The following is a 20,980-nucleotide window of genomic DNA, read 5'->3' on the forward strand; positions in this document are numbered from 1 at the left end:
CTCGTTTTCTCAGTTTTATGTATGGCAAGAGCCGCTTCGATTCATCTAATCTATTGTACCGTCATCTTCGGAAGAAGATGTTTTTAGAAGTATCGAAACCTAGGTCAAGGGCTAATAAACCTTTGTTTTGCAACCGCTTGGCTGATTTTTGGACCTTTTCGGATTTACACAGATGCTCTTTCGCAGCCATGTTTAAGGTGTTTGTTTTATTTAACAGGCTTTAAGAGTTTTCACGTCAAAAAGTCGGAGGCATTACCTTTGAGCACCCTCGTCGTGCGAACTACGGCCGATGGAGTAGAAAACAAGTGGGGACATCGAGGTAGCTTCAGAAGACAAGAGGTACGCAAAGCATCTCCTGTTGCGCTACTGAAGATACTAGAGAGAACTGCTCAATCTCTTCATTTCAAATTAGTCAACGTAGCTCTCCAATGCAACAATCGGCAAAGAAGAAATTGCGCTGTTGGAAGTCCGACAAAGTAATGTGTCACGCCTGGAACATTCCGTATCTCACCCTAATTGGTTAATAAGTTGGGAAGGAGTGCGAACTGCTACAACGTTACGACAGTTAGCAACGAGTGAGCTGACTAACGGTGGTAGTAGAGAGTTCCTCTTCTTATTTAGTCGAATCGTATTGCAAACAGGGCTGCACAAGTGGGACTGTGAATACAGGCTCGATTGGATGCTGAACTTTTGTGACGTCCGACTGGCGTCATTTGGGTCCGAAGCGCTCAGTGCGCCGACGTGCGTGGGCGGCAGTCGCTAGCGCGGACGGCGTGGAGGGGCGGCGCGTGGGCGGCGCGTCCCGGCGGCGGCGCGTATCGATCGGCGCGGGCCGGCCGGCCGGTGCTTCGGCGTCAGTGGCAGTCGGCAGTCGCGATGGCCGGCAGCGAGCGCTTCGACGGCCCCGGCGTCGGCGTGGGCGGCGGTGTGGCGGCGCCGCCCCCCGGCGTGGCGGGCGCGCCGGTGCGGCCGCTCGTCGACCCGGAGGCGCTGGGGCCCGTCGACCCCGAGAAGTACCCGCAGCCCAAGGACGCGACGCACAAGATCCGCGGCCGCTCCGACATCATCGAGGTGCTGTGCGGCTCGGTCGACCAGGAGCTGCTCACCGTCAAGACCTTCTACTTCTTCTTCTACTCAGCGTTCGGCTCGCTCTTCCCGCTGATGGGCGTCTACTTCAAGCAGATGGGCATGAACCCCACGCAGTGCGGCCTGCTGATCGGCTCGCGGCCCTTCGTCGAGTTCCTGTCGGCGCCGTTCTGGGGCAGCCTGGCCGACAGGTAAGGCGATCGATGCGCCGCTCGCAGCTCACGTGACGCCCGCGCTTCTCAATGGGGCCGACCCGCACCGCACCGCGTGGTCCCGACGTCTGCGTGCTTTGCGCCCTTGCGGAGCACGCGCTCTGCGGCCTTCCTTGTCTATATCTACATCTACATAGATACCCCGCAGGCCTCCGTAGCCGGCGAAGGGTTCCTCGTACCACTACTAGTCATTTACATTCCTATATATATACTAAGATGGTATCTGTTCTTTCGGACATGTCCGAGAGAACAGATACCATCTTAGTATATACCGGGTGATCAAAAATTCAGTATAAATTTGAAAAGTTAATAAACCACGGAATAATGTAGATAGAGAGGTAAAAATTGACACACATGCTTGGAATGACATAGGGTTTTATTAGAACAAAAAAACACATCCCATATTGCTAGATGCGTGAAAGATCTCTTGCGCGTGTCGTTTGGTGATGATCGTGTGCTCAGCCGCCACTTTCGTCATGCTTGGCCTCCCAGGTCCCCAGACCTCAGTCCGTGCGATTATTGGCTTTGGGATTACCTGAAGTCGCAAGTGGTCGTGTTCGACCGACATCTCTAGGGATGCTGAAAGACAACATCCGACGCCAATGCCTCACCATAACTCCGGACATGTTTTACAGTGCTGTTCACAACATTATTCCTCGACTACAGCTATTGTTGAGGAATGATGGTGGACATATTGAGCATTTTCTGTAAAGAACATCATCTTTGCTTTGTCTTACTTTGATATGCTAATTATTGCTATTCTGATCAGATGAAGCGCCATCTGTCGGACATTTTTTGAACTTTTTTTTTTGTTCTGATAAAACCCCATGTCATTCTAAGCATGTGTGTCAATTTGTACCTCTCTATCTATATTATTCCGTGATTTATGCAGTTTTCAAATTTATACTGACTTTTTGATCACCCGGTATATAGTTAAGACTCACTGGCCACTTGACCCTTTTCTTCTTCTGTGCGAATGCACAAACAGTGCCCGAACTCTTACGGGAATAGGCAACGCGCCGCGAGTAACGAGTATAATGGGTGGGGGCACTACGAATGTAGTGCGGGACAATACGTTGAGAATGTGGGTTTCGCGGGAGGCGTGCCAGAGATAAATCCCTGCAGTCGCACTGTCCTCTGTGTCCTCGGTGGCTCAGATGGATAGAGCGTCTGCCATGTAAGCAGGAGATCCCGGGTTCGAGTCCCGGTCGGGGCACACATTTTCATCTGTCCCCGTTGACGCATGTCAACGCCTGTAAGCAGTTAAGGGTGTTCATTTCAATGTAATTTACATTCCTGTTCTATTAGCGAACAAAGCGAGGTCAGCAACTGGGAGCAGTTAATTCCATAAATTATCTGGGAGTACGCATTAGGATTGATTTAAAATGGAATGATCATATAAAGTTGATCGTCGGTAAAGCACATGGCAGACTGAGATTCATTGGAAGAATCCTAAGGAAATGCAATCCGAAAACAAAGGAAGTAGGTTACAGTACGCTTGTTCGCCCACTGCTTGAATACTGCTCACCAGTGTGGGATCCGTACCAGATAGGGTTGATAGAAGAGATAGAGAAAATCCAACGGAGAGCAGCGCGCTTCGTTACAGGATCATTTAGTAATCGCGAAAGCGTTACGGAGATGATAGATAAACTCCAGTTGAAGACTCTGCAGAAGAGACGCTCAGTAGCTCGCTACGGGCTTTTGTTGAAGTCTCGAGAACATACCCCCACCGAGGAGTCAAGCAGTAAATTGCTCCCTCCTACGTATATCTCGCGAAGAGACCATGACGATAAAATCAGAGAGATTAGAGCCCACACAGAGGCATACCGACAATCCTTCTTTTCACCAACAATATGAGACTGGAATAGAAGGGAGAACCGATAGAGGTATTCAAGGTACTTTCTGCTACACACCGTCAGGTGGCTCGCGGAGTATCGATGTAGATGTAGATGTAGAGGGAAGAACGATTGTCTATATGCCTCCGTATGACCGTTAATTTCTCGTTTCTTATTTTACAATGAGAGTCATCAACGGTAGGATCGACTTTTTGAAATAATCTACAAGGGCATGCAGGTTAAGATCCAAGGTATCACAACCTGTAGCCGCTCACCCTGGTAGGCCCTCATTTGCGAGTAATCAATGAAAAATATCTCGGAATTTCAGGTTATCTTCTACAGCTTTAAAAATACCCACATCAATCAGACTGTTGCTGTAAAATAGTTCCTAACGTGAGGTCCTCACATGCAAAAGGTTGGGGGATCGAATCTCGTCAGATATGTTGAATTTTTTATTGTTAATTTCTTACCGAAAGCAGTTTCATTGTTATTTTTATCCAGTTAACTGGTTTCAGTGTATTTTTATTTCTGTCTCTTAGTCACGTCATTTTAATGAGAGTATTAATAGTTTGAATTGCTCTCATTCTTCTTCGTGTCATTCGTTTTCCTCTTGGAATCGTAGTGCATGTAAATTTCATTACTTTTATTTATATATCATAATATTTAACCATTTCAAAATAGCAATTTATCGGTTAAGGGGGGTACGACGTCAAACGGGCCGACTTCGAGAAGGAAAGGCACCACAGGACATTTTAATTTGCACTGTCTATACTTTTACAAATAAATTCATAAAACTCTATCATCGTGACCAGGAAGGATTCAGGATTCACACTTATAGCAGTGGAAGTTCAAAAACACGAAAAAATAATATTTTTTAAATGTGAAATTTCATGATTTTTTTCACTTACTGTTGGCTGCATTTCTTACTATAGGTACACTTTTCTTCATAAGTAAGAGAGATTTTCGATGAATTTTGCACAGCTTACAAACCATACTTACAGGTGTATGAAACTCTAGAATTTATTTAATCTATGGAAAAATGTATGGGCTGTTACGTTTTAAACTTCGTGTTTAGAGAAAACTCAAATTTTGTAGTTAATTATCTCAATTTTTACCACAGTTTTTAACAGATTTGGGAAGTTCTAGACTTTCACACACCTGTAAGTATGGTTTGTATGCTGTGCAAAATTCATCGAAGAATATCTCTTACTTATGAAGAAAAGTGTACCTACAGCAACAAATGCAGCCAATACCAAGTGAAAAAATGATGAAATTTCACATGTAAAAAAAATTGTTTTGGTATGTTTTTGAACTTCCTCTGCTATCAGTGTGAATCCTGAATCCTTCCTGGTCATGCTAACAAAGTTTTATGAATTTATTTATAAAAGTACAGACAGTGTAAATTAAAATGTCCTGTGGTGCCTCTCCTGCTCCAAGTCTGCCCGTTTCACGTCCTACTCCGTGTAAAGACAAAAGACGAAATAATCTATTCATATTGCAGTGGTGTCAAAGATGTACTTTGCATTACAAGATGTACTTTTTTTGTGGATGCCAATGGTCATGTCAGATTTAAAACAAATTCTTATCGCACTTTGCACAATATAATGTAGATGAGGATTTAGAAGAAAGAAAGCATTATAAGTAAAACGAAATTCCATCAAAATGGGGAATAAAATTAATAAATACAATAACGTGGACGAGAATATAAGATGATAAAAGGGAAGAAATTAAATCTAAATCAATAAATAACAACAACTAAATCCATATGCACAAAGAGTCCAAATGGCAAAAGAATGATACGAAGAAAAAATAACAGCAATTGAAACAATTAATACGCTGACTGAAATGACGTGACAAACGAATAGAAATTTAAAAAAATACATTTAAATCAGTTAAGTGAGGAAAAATAATGATCAAAGTCGTTTCGATAAACATTAAAAAATAAAAAGATTTTTAATCACATAAGAAGATCCGAACCCACAACCCTTTGCACGCAAAGACTGCACGATAACAGTGATGCTATCATTACTTCATGGTTAACCTTACTATTTTTAAAGGTGTAGAGCTTTACAGAAAATTTCGTTGAATAATCACAACCTAGGGTCTGCCAGAGTGAATGGCTGCCCATTTGAGTTCCCGAAGCATCTCTGTAATTCTTGCGTGTTTTCGAAGCTACCGGTAACAAATATAGCAGTCCGCCTCTGAATTGCTTCGTTGTCTTCCTTTAATCGGAGCTGGAACGGATCCCAAACACTCGAAAAGTACTCAATTGGCCCTAAATAATGAAAAGTGGGAATAATGAAAAGAAGGAATCCGTTAAACTTTGGTTGCACGATATATCAATCAAATCTAAAGCCCGTAAATACTCAGGAATTGCAATTACGAAAAATTTAAATTGGAAAGAACACACAGAATAAGTTGAGTATAGGGCGAACCAACGACTGCATTTTATTGGCAGAGCACTTACGAAATGTAACAGGTGTACTAAAGAGACTGCCTGCACTACGCTTGTCCGTCCACTTTTGGAGTACTGCTCCACGATCTGGAATCCTTCCGGTCAGGATTAACGGAGTAGATTGAGAAAGTTCAAAGAAGGCCAGCACATTTTGTATTATCTTGAAATAGGGGAGAGAGTGTTACGGACATGATACAGGGTGTGTGGTGCACATCACTGAAACAAAGGCGTTTCTCGTGGCGGCGGGATCTTCTCACGAAATTTCAATCACCAACTTTCTGCCTATGACGCCGACTTACAGAGGGAGGTTTTTTCCGCGCACTTGTTTAAGAGTGGAGTGACAGAGAATTATTGTGATGGTAGTTTGGCGACTCCTCTGTCAGGCACTTAAGTATGATTTGCAGAGTAGCCATGTAGATGTAGATGTAGACGTAGACGTAGATGCAGATGTAGAAGAATAGTTTGCACTAGCATGTGGTCTCCTTTAGAGGTGAACCACGCTTCCCTAAAATTCTCCCAATAAACCGAAGCCAGAATCCTCAAATGCTCGTTCCATTTCATATCGCTTTCCAAGCTTACAACCATATACACTCCTGGAAATGGAAAAAAGAACACATTGACACCGGTGTGTCAGACCCACCATACTTGCTCCGGACACTGCGAGAGGGCTGTACAAGCAATGATCACACGCACGGCACAGCGGACACACCAGGAACCGCGGTGTTGGCCGTCGAATGGCGCTAGCTGCGCAGCATTTGTGCACCGCCGCCGTCAGTGTCAGCCAGTTTGCCGTGGCATACGGAGCTCCATCGCAGTCTTTAACACTGGTAGCATGCCGCGACAGCGCGGACGTGAACCGTATGTGCAGTTGACGGACTTTGAGCGAGGGCGTATAGTGGGCATGCGGGAGGCCGGATCTGTCCCCCATTGAGGATGTTTGGGACTGGATGAAGCGTCGTCTCACGCGGTCTGCACGTCCAGCACGAACGCTGGTCCAACTGAGGCGCCAGGTGGAAATGGCATGGCAAGCCGTTCCGCAGGACTACATCCAGCATCTCTACGATCGTCTCCATGGGAGAATAGCAGCCTGCATTGCTGCGAAAGGTGGATATACACTGTACTAGTGCCGACATTGTGCATGCTCTGTTGCCTGTGTCTATGTGCCTGTGGTTCTGTCAGTGTGATCATGTGATGTATCTGACCCCAGGAATGTGTCAATAAAGTTCCCCCTTCCTGGGACAATGAATTCACGGTGTTCTTATTTCAATTTCCAGGAGTGTATTTAAACGACCTGACTGCCTCAAGCACGACACTAATAACGCTGTATCCGAATATTGCTGCCTTTTCCCTCTCACCCACATCCATTTACATTTTTCTCATTCAGAGCTAGCTCCCATTCATCATACCAGCTAGATATTATGTCTAAGTCATTTTGTATCTTTCTACAGGCACTCAACTTAAGATCTTATCTTACGTCACAGCATCATCAGGAAACAGCCGCACATTGCTGCCAACCGTGTGCGCCAAATCATTTATGTGTACCTGAATAGAGAATATAAATGGAAATCCGGTGTGGCTAGGGTCCCCCCGTCGGGTAGATCGTTCACCTGGTGCAAGTCTTTCGAGTTGACGCCACTTCGGCGACTTGCGTGTCGATGGGGATGAAATGATGATGTTAAGGACAACACAACACCCAGTCCCTCAGCGGAGAAAATCTCCGACCCAGCCGGGAATCGAACCCGCGCCGTTAGGCATGACATTCCATCGAGCTGACCACTCATCTACCAGGGGTGGACTATAGAGAATAATAGCGGTACTATCACACTTCCCTGGGGCACTCCTGACTATACCACATTCCCCGTTGCTTGCAAGCTTCTGTTACAGAAATAACTAGCATGGCACAATACTACCGAGTCAGCTAATTATTCTGCACTGCAGATATGCAGTCAGTGCCAACAAAAAATAAAAATATACATGTGAACAAAAAAAAGCAGTTAAATGTTTTGTGAACTGATTTTTCTAAAAGTAAGACATAAAAGAGATAAGAGAAACATTTGACTCGCCTTTGATTGATGCTCCAGATCATAGCAGTAGTTGAGATGCTTATACGTCAATGACTTAAGGAGATTACAGAGTGAAATCACACCAAACAAATATCCTATAGTACTTTTTAAAATTCTAAGATTCTTAGCTGAACACTGAACTTTAAGTTCTTAAACAGCAGCTCATTTGCTATTAGTGATTTTGAGCGTCGTTCTAATCTCTTTTATTTCGTACTTTTAGACAAACATTTGTTCATGTCTTTCAGTTTATTTATTTTCAAGTTTTGTTCACAAAGTATGAAATGTAATTAATATATTTAAATGTCGATCGGTGTCCCATTACTATTAAGGGCATATGGATCAAGAGAAAGGAGGTAAGTTTCAATATATGCTATGATTTAATAATTTTTGCATTTCATTCAGATTGCTAGCAGCCGCCGTTCTTGAACTATTTCAGTTTTCTCCCAAGTCACTAATTAAGCGTTTCTTAAGTACCCTGACTACTTTTCAGTAAGTAACTATGAAACGTCCCCTTAGAACATTTGTACATGACTGTGCTTAAACTGACACACAATATTTATTTAGCGCAACGCAATCTGACTTTCAGAAATCCCTACAAAGGAATGGCCCTGACTAACATTAACCTATACGTTTCACAACTCACTTACCTCACAAAAATCTTCATTACTCGAACTACTGCAATACAGCGAGCGCCACTACTGCCAGCTTAATGAAAGATTCAAACTACGGAAGGCACTAACTACTAGTAGGCATAGTTAGCAAATGAAAGATTTTAATAGAGAACAAACAATATATTTACCTTAATATTCATAATTGACATCCAGTCTTACAAATTTCAAAACTCCGCCATCTCTCTCCCCACATCCACCACTGCTGGCGGCTCACCTCCAACTGCGCAACGCTACGCGCTGTTAACATCCAGCTGCCGCTGCCCAACACTACAATGGCAGACAACAATGCTAACTAGCCACAGACTGCACACAGCACAGCCAGTGATTTTTCATACAGAGCGCTATGTGGCGTTACCAATAAGAAAACCTAAACAGCCTACTTACAACTACTCCTACTGCAAAATTACAACCCACGATGGTTAGTTTGATACAGCATTTGTCCATTTCTCACTCGTCGTTTGGCGCCGACAATTTGCACAAAAATCCATTCTGTAATTTTCCCTCAAATTACTAATTTAGTTTTTAATTACCGTTATTACTTTCAAGCAATTAAGTTTTTTCAGAACGAGACCTAACGCTGATCTAATTGACTTCTCATTTGTGCATTTCCCACTCTTCGTTTGACTATGAAAATTCGGACAAAACTCAATTATGTAATTTCTTGGGGTCTTCTTTTCGATCTGCTCCAACATTTGACCGACGAAAACAAAGGGACGCGCAGATTTGTAGCTTATTCACTGGGACAGAAAAGTGACTATTACAACAAGATTCCGAATATCCGGGCTAATGTGGACCCGAGACTGCAAGGATCACCAAAAAACACGGATAATTCAAAATGCACATGTTCTTACCGGAAACTTATTCATTTCATTTCATTTCATGTTTACTGTTATGTAGATAGTTTTCGGGTTAGGTCTTCTGTGTGCAACTGAACAAAACCAATTTTATATTGCCATATGCGTTTCGCCTTTAGCTTTTCAGAGGAATCACTAGTGGGCTGAAATATATACAAATTTCTGTGTGTGTATTTTGATTCACATATGAGACACTGTATATTCAGGGTAGAAACAGTCCTGGCACTTTCTGATGTTGTATAGCGTGATAATTGTCAAACAAGATTTGTTGTGTGTGTGTGTGTGTGTGTGTGTGTGTGTGTGTGTGTGTGTGTCTTTGTGTCCAAACAGATATATGTTTCTGTGTAGTTAGGACTATAGATGTACATCTGTATTTTATAAATTTATTATTTCATTTCTTGTATCTGAGTTAACAGAGAACTGGTGTTTATAACTGTGTGATCGTTTATCACATGTCAGATTTCAGCATTAACTTTCTGGATGTGGAGATTGCCTACGTTGGGAGTAAGGCATTTTTTGGGATTGTTTAGCCTGATGGTATCGTGTCTTGTTCTATCTGCTCAAATCCTGGTTCATAGGTATCGGTAAATAACCACTCGCGGAGTATTCGTCATCTGCGTTTTCACCATCGGAAACCTGTAACATAACTGAAAATATTCGCTCAATTTAGAACAGAATACTTCTGGTTTTTCTTTTCAATTTTTTATTAATCGCCGTACTATGGACGGAGAATTTGCAGCTCGATAATCTGATCTGGGATAATTGGGAGATTGCTGTATTTTCATAAGTAATATAGGCTGTAGAGTCAAAGAAACTGGTACACCTGCCTCATATCGTGTAGGGCCCCCGCAAGCATCCAGAAAACACGACGTGGCATGGATTCAACTAATGTCTGAAGTAGTGATGGAGGGAATCGACACCATGAATCCTGTAGGGCTGTTCATAAATCCGTAAGAGTACGAAGGAGTGGAGATCTCTTGCACGTTGCAAGGCCCAGGAGTCCTCAATAATGTTCATGTCTGGGGAGTTTGGCGGCCAGCGGAAATGTATATACTCAGAAGAGTATTCCTGGAGCCATTCTGTAACAATTGTGAACGTGTGGGGTGTCGCATTGTCCTGTTGGAATTGCCCAAGTCCCTCAGAGTGCACAACGGACATGAATGGATGCAGACAGGATGCGTACGGACATGTCACGTGTCAGAGTCGTATCTAGACGTATCAGGGATCCCATAGTACTCCAGCTGCACACGCTCCACACCGTTACGGAGCCTCCACGAGCTTGAACAGTCCCCTGCTGACCTATAGGGTCCATGGATTCATGAAGTTGTCTCCATAACCGTACATCCGCCCGATACAATTTTAACGAGACTCGTCCGACCAGGCAACATGTTTCCAGTCAACAGCCCAATATCGGTGTTGACGGGCCCAGGCGAGGCGTAAAGCTTTGTTTTATGCTGTCATCAAGGGTACACGAGTGATCATTTGGCTCCGAAAGCCTATATCGCTGATGTTTCGTTGAATGGTTTGCATGCTGACACTCTGTTGATGGTCCAGGATTGAAAACTGCAGTAATCCGCGGAAGGGTTGCACTTCAGTCATGTTGAACGATTCTCTTCATTCGTCATTGGTATCGTTCTTGCAAGATCTTTTTCAAGCCGCAGCGATGTCGGAGACTTGACTTTTTACCAGATTCCTGATATTCACGGTACACTCGCGAAATGGTCGTACGGGAAAATCCCCACTTCATCGCTACCTCGGAGATGCTGTGTCCCATCGCTCGTGTGCCGACTATAGCACCAGGTTCAAACTCCCTTAAACCTTGATAACCTGCGACAGTAGCAGCAGTAACCGATCTAACTACTGCGCTAGAAACTTGTTGTCTTATATGGGCGTTGCCGTTCGCAGCGCCGTATTCTTCCTGTTGACATATCTCTGTACTTGAATACGCATGCCTATAAAATGGTTCAAATGGCTCTGAGCACTATGGGACTTAGTATCTGAGGTCATCAGTCCCCTAGAACTTAGAACTACTTAAACCTAACTAACCTAAGGACGTCACACACATCCATACCCGAGGCAGGATTCGAACCTGCGACCGTAGCGGTCTCGCGGTTCCAAACTGAAGCGCCTAGAACTGCACGGCCACACCGGCCGGCACACATGCCTATACCAGTTTCTCTGGCGCTTCAGTGTACATTGCTTTACAACGGATGTGAAGCACACAGAAGATATGGTCGGATGCCAAAGTAGCTTCGTACACGTACTCGGCGGATATGTAGATGATTACAGCTGCAAATCCCTGTGACAGATAGGACAGCCGGAAGACTGCGGTAGTGTTGTTTGCGTTGAGTGATTTTACCAGGATTGATTGGGTATGCAAGTGGCGTGAACACAAGTTGACTGGTCACTGTGAAGAACACGAAGGTGCCGCACATGTGTGTGAGACAGAGTTATCATCATCTGACAGAGTTTGAAATGAGCCCCATTGTAGTTCTCAAGCTGGTCAAGTCCTGCTCTATACAGATCTGTTAGCCATTGTGATGCGACAGTGCCCTATTGTTACACTGTAGTCTAACATGATGGCAAGCACACTCGTACTGAAGGTTCCGGTCGGCCACGCCTGGCCACCACAAGGGAGGATGGTCGTATTGAGCATCAAGCCTCTCGAAATCCCTTCACACCTGAGCCTGCCGTCCGGAAACAAGTAAGGGACTCCTTTGCAACATTCAGTATCATACCGCAGTATCGGACGGAGGCAAGCAGCAACTGGACTGGGCAGATACCGCCCTGAGTGTAGGCTGCCGTTAACACCACAACGCAAGCGGCTGCGTTTCGAGTGGTGCCGTGACTGGCAAGCATAGACTGCTGATGAATGGCGTCGCACTGTGTTCAGTTTCTGCACTAAACCGTTGTCGGCGAGTATGCCGGCGACCTGGTGAGAGGTCTCATTTTTTCAATGTTTTGGAGAGGCACAGCGGTGTTACTTGTGGCGTCATGGCGTGGTGCGCCATTGGGTATGACTTCAGGCCACGGTTGGTGCTGATGGCGAGGAGGAGCGGTGAATTGGGGAAGGAGAACAAGCAGCGAATCCAGAATTCATTAATGTATTTCCGAGTGCCCACCTACGTTGAAAATTCCATTCTCCTGCACAATATTTCGACGACTTTTGCCCCAAGCAGCTCGCGACGACGATTGGATCAGTCATCGTTACGTCTTCTAGAAAAATATCATTTTCAATTTAACTAGACACAAGAGAGTGTATTGTATCATACACATTTTGGGTCGAATTCGTGTAGACGGCAAAGGATCCCAAAGTATTTGCAGACAAGGAAGTGTCGATATGAAATGAATACTTTAGGCGGTACGAGGCATTGCACGAGCAGTACGTGTGAGACACGTGTTTAGAAACTGTTCTATGTTTCTGCATCGACGTTGGCGGCACTTCCTTGAAAAATAATACAAAGCCATCTGTGTTCATACTGGATTTTGTCCGTGGGGGTCATATCCAATCGTTAGTCGTGAAACCATGTAAGAAACTGGGAAGCGTGCTGGTTAGTACAGTCCTAGCTGCTTGTTTCATTGTACAACACACAACAGAAATACATGAGGAAGTATGACAAAATCTTGTGTCCCATTGTAATAACTGCTCTGAGGCTGGTAATCCTCACTTTGAGCTTTTGCTTGGAGCTTAAGTTGTTGCTACAAGGCGTTAGCTGTTTATGTCACTTAAGAGCCAAACGTTCATTTCCGATCAATAACTCCTTATGTAGAAGTACTCATTTCAGGATCGTGGACAACCTCCACATTGCTGATATAGGTTTGGGAAATCGTGTGTATCACCCGTCTCATAAATCATATGTAAAGCGTATAAGAGCGGCTGTAGCTTGCCCTCATTCCATGCAGAACCGTAATCAGTTCATTAAACACTTCAAAAACGGGAACTGCATCAAGCAATAAACAGCTGTTCAAATTCAAAAATGTTCAAATGTGTGTGAAATCTTATGGGACTTAACTGCTAATGTCATCAGTCCCTAAGCTTACACACTACTTAACCTAAATTATCCTAAGGACAAACACACACACCCATGCCCGAGTAAGAACTCGAACCTCCGCCGGGATCAGCCGCACAGTCCATGACTGCAGCGCCTGAGACCGCTCGGCTAATCCCGCGCGGCAATATAAACAGCTGTATTTATTTTTATTTTAACGACAGGTTTCGGGCCACTCTGACCATCTTCGGGCCATTTGTACCAAAGGAGAAACAACAACCGGGTGGTTATAATTAAAGTGCAGCTGCTTATAGAGGTCGAGTGTGGGCTGTAATTATCATACGGCAGCGAAACTTGATAGATATTCTACTGCGATAACATGGAACTGATTTACATCGGAAAAAAATTAGTTCCAATTTTGGCCACTATGAACATATCTGGTGCTGTGAATTGCAAGGAAGATGTATAGAAATATTTCCGCATGTAACTGATTAGAAATGAGACGTAAGCGGAAAATGTCAAACAACTGAGAAAGAAATAATGTTGATTTTATTATTAACCACTACTTACACAATTTGTTCACTATGAGCACCGGAGACGTCGACGAGATGCTGCATCCGTAAAACCACGTGATCAACAGTTCTCGCAGTAGTTCCGGTGCAATCTGAGCAAGGTTCAAAAAATGTTCAAATGTGTGTGAAATCTTATGAGACTTAACTGCTAAGGTCATCAGTCCCTAAGCTTACACACTACGTAACCTTAATTTTCCTAAGGACAAACAAACATATAACCATGCCCGAGCGAGGACTCGAACCTCCGCTGGGACCAGCTACATAGTCCATGACTGCAGCGAATTAGACCGCTCGGCTAATCCCGCGCGGCTCTGAGTAAGGCGTTCCTGTATACTGGCCTTCAGATCAGGTAGAGACCGATAGTGTCCCTGGTAAACGCGTTCTTTTAGATATTCCCCGAGCCAAATGTCACATGCATTTAGATCGGGTGATCTGCAGGCCATACATCTGCACAACCTCTGGAGATAACATGTTCGTGAAATGTGTGACTGTAGGCTTTCCCGGCGTAAACTATTGATGGAGGTTCCTCGGGTCTCCAGCCGGGTGGTAGCGATGATATCTCGCGACGTTTCGGGAAGTGTCATACTACCCATCTTCTGGCGACTTTCAGAAACGACTTCCTGACACTTAAATTTATACTCAATGTTAACAAATTTCTCTTCTTCAGAAACGCTTTCCTTGCCATTGCCAGTCTACATTTTATATCCTCTCTACTTCGACCATCATCAGTTACTTTGCTCCCCAAATAGCAAAACTCCTTTACTACTTTAAGTGTCTCATTTCCTAATCTAATTCCCTCAGCATCACCCGACTTAATTCGACTACATTACATTATCCTCGTTTTAGTTTTGTTGATGTTCATCTTACGAGTATATCCTCCTTTCAAGACACTATCCATTCCGTTCAACTGCTCTTCCAAGTCCTTTGCTGTCTCTGACAGAATTACAATGTCATCGGCGATCCTCAAAGTTTTTATTTCTTCTCCTTGAATTTTAATACCTACTCCGAATTTTTCTTTTGTTTCCTTTACTGCTTGCTCAGTATACATATTGGCACTGGTAGCAGTATAAAATAGAGCGCAAAACTTACCGTGCTGTTGACATGGGATGAAAAATTCTCGTGGCACTGCACGAGTACTAGCACAACAGGGCCATGTGCTGCATGGTCAGTTATATCAACAGCAACCTCGTTAATAACTTCCACCAAGATAGGACGCCTTCCTCTTCCAGGTGCCACACCAGGCTCTCCCGTTTTTTTTTCGAATTTCGTCATCATCATCCTTAATCCATTTAATGACACTGGGCCTCTCCTCAGACCTTTCAGTTGGCTATATACTCTCTCAATGCAGCACTGTAATTGCTGCCGTTCAAATAAAATAGTTTCACTGACAGCACACAGTCTCTCTTCTCTATAGTCATACTGTTCACTCATGTTATGGCTTGCCAAATGACACATGTCTTGCCGTCATACAAACAGTGCACAGCGCCAGATTTGCACCTAGTGGCCACAACTGGAACTAAAGTTTTATCCAGCGGAAGTCGGTTCGGCATTTACTGATTAGCATAACTACCAAGTTTCGCTGCAGTACGATAATTACAACCCACATTGGACCTCAGTGAGTGGCTGCGCTTTAATTGTGATCACCCGGTAGGATGGGTGAAAAACAAAAGTAACGGAAACGCAGTCCAGACACTAGCAGAAGATTGGGCATCCGCAAACAGGACATTGTAGCGGTCAGGTGGCACTGTTGTCGATATGTAGTGTGCATTTGAGGGACATCCAGTTGGGAGTGTTGTTGCTGATTGTCGTTAAAGGGAAGAGAGTCAATTTCACCGCTCCAAAACATATTTTCAATAGGTGATCAAAATTCGTGGGTTAAAATCGAGGTAGTCTGTGGCATAACGTGAAGCCTGTGGCAAGATTGAATTGCGGTATAGGACGGTTGCACAGTGGGCCAAGGCGTTTCGTGTGGTTCGGAATGCTACTGCGGACTTGCACGGCATTGGTCGGCCGTTCATTCCTCAAGATCAGATTGGCATCGTGAGTGGTCTCGTTTCTCGTATGGACTGTTCGGGAAGTGTTCGTGGAGTTTGATCTCAGTCATCAAGCAGTGTGGCACATACTGACGAAATGTTTTAACAAGAGTAAACTTGCGTCCCGTTGGGTTCCACATCGACTCACTGACGTACAGCAATGTTACCAGTATGAACCGGCTGGTCTCCACCTGGACACATACGGTAATGAAGGACACGCATTTATGCATCTTATTGTCGTCATTAATGACATGCGGGCACGAGTCTGTGAGCCTGAATTAAAGAGTCAATCGAATGAATGGCGTGACCCAGGTTCGCGACTCCCACAAAAGTTTCGACAGTAACTCAGTCGGGTGATGCGTGTGCGCATTATGGCATACGACTAGAGTGTGTTATTTTTACACACGCCGTGCCTGAGGGACAAACCGTCAACAGTGATTAGTATCGTCGATTTGTGGAGCGGTATGTGAGTTTGGCTATGAGGCCCAAACGTGCACATTTATTGTATCGTATTGCATGGTAACGCACGGTGTCATGTCGCAAATAATGTCAAGATCTTATTGCAGCTGTGGCATTGAGAGACACCCTCCATACTCACCAGCTGACCTGTTTACGAAGATGAAGGAACGCCTACGAGGCCCTTGATTTCCTGACATGGCATCTGTTCACTGCGCAGTCGGGCGCTTCGGCGCTGTCATCATCAATGAAATATTTGCCAACGAATGGTAAAGTCTACCTGTCATTTGACAAAAGGTTTGGATTTGGCCATTGAGTACATTGAAGGAATGTATACTGAAGAGTCAAAGAAACTGGTACACCTGCCTAATGTCGTGTAGGGCCGCCGCGAGTACGCAGAAGTGTCGCAACACAACGTGGTATGGACTGAAGTAGTGCTGGAGGCAATTGACACCATAAATCCTACAGGGCTGTCCATAAATCAGTAAGAGTACGAGGGGGTGGCGATCTTTTCTAAATAGCACGTTGCCAGGCATCCCAGATATGCTCAATAATGTTCATGTCTGCGGATTTTGGTGGCCAGCGGAAGCGTTTAAAGTCAGAAGAGTGTTCATGGAGTCACTCTGTAGCAATTATGGACGTGTGGGGTGACGTATTGTCCTGCTGGAACTGTCCAAGTGCGTCAGAATGCACAATTGACATGAATCGATGCAGGTTATTAGTCAGGATGCTCACGCATGTGTCACCTGTCAGAATTGTATCTAGACGTATCAGGGGTCCCTTATCGCTCCAACTGCACACGCCCCATACCATTACAGAGCCTTCACCAGCTTGAACAGTCCCCTGCCGAAATGCAGAGTCCATGGTTTCATGAGGTTGCCTCAACACCCGTACGCGTCCATCCGCTCGATACAATTTGAAGCGAGACTCGTCCGACCAGGCAACATGCTTCCAGTCATCAACAGGTGTAAAGGTTTGTGTCGTGCAGTCATCAACGGTATATGAGTCGGCCTTCGGCTCCGAAAGCCCATATCGATATTTCGTTTAATGGTTCGCACGCTGACATTTCTTATGACTCAGCATTGAACTTTGCAGAAATTTACGGAAGAGTTGCATTTTCGTCACGCTGAACTATTCTTTTCAGTCGTCATTGGTCCCATCCTTGCAGGATCTTTTTCCGGCCGCAGCGATGTCGGAGATTTGATGTTTTACCGGATTCTTGATATTCACAGTACTCTCCTGAAATGGTCGTACGGGAAAATTCCCACTCCATCGCTACCTCGGAGATGCTGTGTCCCATCGCTTGTTCGCCGACTGTAACACCATGTTCAAACTCACTTAAATCTTGATAACCTGCCATTTTAGCAGCCGTAACCGATCTAACAACTGCGCCAGAGACTTCTTGTCTTATATAGGCGTTACCGTCCGCAGCGCTGTATTCTGCCTGTTTACATATCTCTGTATTTGAATACGCAAGCCTGTATTAGTTTCTTTGTCGCTTCGTTGTAGTATAACTGTACGTGTTAGGTTGTTAAACTTTGCGTTCTATCAATGTTTCCACTACTTTATTTATAGCCCTCGTACATTTGAAGGGCCTACGGTGACGGTACATATTGCCTCATAAAACATATTTCATCGTACGTATATGCGTTATACACGGAGTGTCTGTTAATTATACCAAGAATATACTTACAAAGTTATTTAACTGCGCAATTGCAATAACAAATTAAATTAGGGTATCACAATCGAGTACTTCTGTCTCCAAATGTGAACTGTCTACACGCTGGAACAACCCTAGTGCCTTCTCTATTCCTACAGCTTCCAAAGACTTTATGTTAAAGGCTCAAGAGATTCCAAACATTTAACCTTTGAGCCTATAGACAGCTGACAATATACTTATATTCGCTGAAAAATTTTTCAGTTAATTATGTACGTTATTATTTTGGCCTTTGTAATCATAGTTATAACTTATAATTTAACGTCTAACCAGTCATTAAATTGTGGGACGATAACAATATATCAAAGTATTTAATCACATTTTATATCGATCTAATTTTTAAATAGTTCAAAATAAAGTGAGTGCGCGCCCACACACACACACACACACACACACACACACACACACACACACACATATATATATATATATATATATATATATATATACACAAATGCTACTATAATCTAATTGTGACGGCTGTGACGGCACCATATGCAATTACAAAGTTTTACTATAAAACTATGAGAGGACAATCAGATTTACATTTGTTAATATTAGTTAGATGGATCTTAATTCACAGTGGAAAAAATGATGATGACAAATATTATTTTTCAGCATAATTGCAGTCCAATTATAAAGAGCAGCACATATATGGATATAAGTAACCTGACTAGGAATCTGTACTCTGAGAGCTCAATCAGCTGTCGTTATTTTTATTTAACTGAGCACGAAACCTAGTGAAAAAATAATGTTGGAGACTTGTAGACTGGAATGGACATTATTAATCTCTGAAACAAAATCACAGTGTACAAGGAGTTATGATTTCATATAGATAAGTAACCATCGTTATCCAAATATGTTATACTAAAATGTACCAAGGTACCTATTAATGTTTAGCAGAACTATGTTTGCATTAATGTCAAGATTTCAGAAAAATAAGTGTAGCTGTGCACAGAATGTTGCAGCTTCTAACCTTTGTAAAAGCTGTTCAACATCGCCTATGTAAGATACTTTTACGTACTTGGTTTTTGTTTTTTTTCTTTGTTTACTTACACTGTATATTTGGTTTGACCATGTTGCTTAATTCACATCTCCAAAACCATATGCCTCATTTAAATTGCATTTCTTTCCTCTGTCTATGCGTTATTTTTTCCGCGTAGCGCAGCTAATATGCTATTCTTTCATGGCTTGCACATTGAACACTGTTACCTTGCTTCTGAACAAGCTGAAGTAATTAGCCGGACCATTGAAGATTCTTACAATGCAAACAAATTGTCATTTAAACAATTTAAATCAGTTATATTGTATTATTCATGTTCTTTGTTGCTTTGTATCACCCTGTGGAAAGAGGAATATTCCATAGAAAAGGACTTTTAGCATTAGAAATGGACCTCTTGAGAAGAGCATGTAAAATTTCCCGACTTGACCACCTAAGAAATGAAGAGATAAGAGAAAGGGCACAGACTGGTAATGGTATTACGGGTAGAGTAGAAAAAAGACAACTATGATGGTATGGGCATATCAAAGGAATGGATGAAGACAGATGGCCCAAAAGAGTAATAGCAACGGTGGAAGAAGAAGAAGAAGAAGAAGAAGACCACGGGAAGTGTGGCTAAATGATATCCAACAAGCGGTACAGAGAAGAGATATAGAAGAGCATGAGGAAGAATGACGAGATCGAAGTATTTGGCGACAGAATGCGGGATGCGGCGACAGTTGTAGGGCCCCAATTAACAACAACAGGAAATAAGAGAATCATGAATCCAGAAAAGCGCAACGGATGTGTCGCCATTGATTGTCTTGCATACATAACATCTGATATTAAAAATATCGAGTAATAGACACTTGCTATAGACAATTTCTAGTCGATATTTACATGTGATTATAATCATGTCTGATTATGTTATATGAGTAGTAATTTGTGGGTACTATCCTATTTCCGTCACCAGCGTCTTCATCTGTTGCGGAGTTCGGTTTCTCATTTCTTAATGGAAAAGGATGACGTGTCTGTAAATGTGAAGTAGCGAATTATTTTTACTTTAGAGCAATGGAAGCTAGCCTTCAATCAAGTTGCGCAATTAAATTTTCGATGTATGATTCGATTTCTGTTGTGGTCTTGCGTCCAAAGAATAGTCTGAAGCAACTCAGCATGCTAGTCTATTCCGTGCAAGCCTCTTTGAATCTACATAACACTGCAACCCATATATTAGTTTGGTGCATAAGTTCATAGCGTTCTTCCAGAAGTTTCATAAACACAATAGATACACATAACAAAGACATTTGCCAGCTCTCGAGAACACTGACGGGAACCATTGTGGATTAATGCATTTAAACAATCTTAATGTGTGTGAATTCCTAAGGGACAAAACTGCTAAGGTCATCGGTCCCTAGACTTACACACTACTCAAACTAACTTATGCTAAGAGCAACACACACACCCATGCCCGAGGGAGGACTCGAACCTCCGGCGGGAAGGGCCGCGCAGTCCGTAACAGGACGCCCCAAACCGCGCGGCCACCCCGCGCGGCTAAACAATCTTTATAAAATCCCGGAGTTCTACCTGAACGTGGAGAGTCCCAATGTCAAAACGATCCTCCTTGAAAAAGAGAAAACCATTTTATTGCCATGCTCTGTCCAGTGGCACTATACCCATACACGACGCAAATGTTTCTGTCGGCCTCTGCTGGTGTCACTTTTCTACTGAACTCAAATAGAAGAATATGTCGGAAATCATGAATCATGAATCCAGAAAAGCGCAACGGATGTGTCGCCATTGATTGTCTTGCATACATAACATCTGATATTAAAAATATCGAGTAATAGACACTTGCTATAGACAATTTCTAGTCGATATTTACATGTGATTATAATCATGTCTGATTATGTTGTATGAGTAGTAATTTGTGGGTACTATCCTATTTCCGTCACCAGCGTCTTCCTCTGTTGTGGAGCTCGGTTTCTCATTTCTTAATGGAAAAGGATGACGTGTCTGTAAATGTGAAGTAGCGAATTATTTTTACTTTAGAGCAATGGA

General features: G+C 43.4%; 1 protein-coding gene and 1 non-coding gene across 2 annotated transcripts in view; both read left to right on the forward strand.

Moving 5' to 3' along the window:
- Positions 1-876: 876 nt before the first annotated feature.
- The window catches only part of LOC126188556 (major facilitator superfamily domain-containing protein 6), a 375,350-nt gene continuing 355,246 nt past the window's right edge, over positions 877-20,980 (forward strand). The window contains exon 1 of the mRNA XM_049930156.1: positions 877-1,277. Within this exon, the coding sequence (XP_049786113.1) occupies positions 877-1,277 (401 nt within the window). The remainder of the gene's footprint in view (positions 1,278-20,980) is intronic.
- Trnat-ugu (transfer RNA threonine (anticodon UGU)) lies at positions 2,441-2,514 on the forward strand. The gene has a single exon. It is a non-coding gene; the product is annotated as a tRNA-Thr (tRNA).

This window comes from Schistocerca cancellata, chromosome 5 (assembly GCF_023864275.1).
Source record: "Schistocerca cancellata isolate TAMUIC-IGC-003103 chromosome 5, iqSchCanc2.1, whole genome shotgun sequence".
Lineage (NCBI taxonomy): Eukaryota > Metazoa > Arthropoda > Insecta > Orthoptera > Acrididae > Schistocerca > Schistocerca cancellata.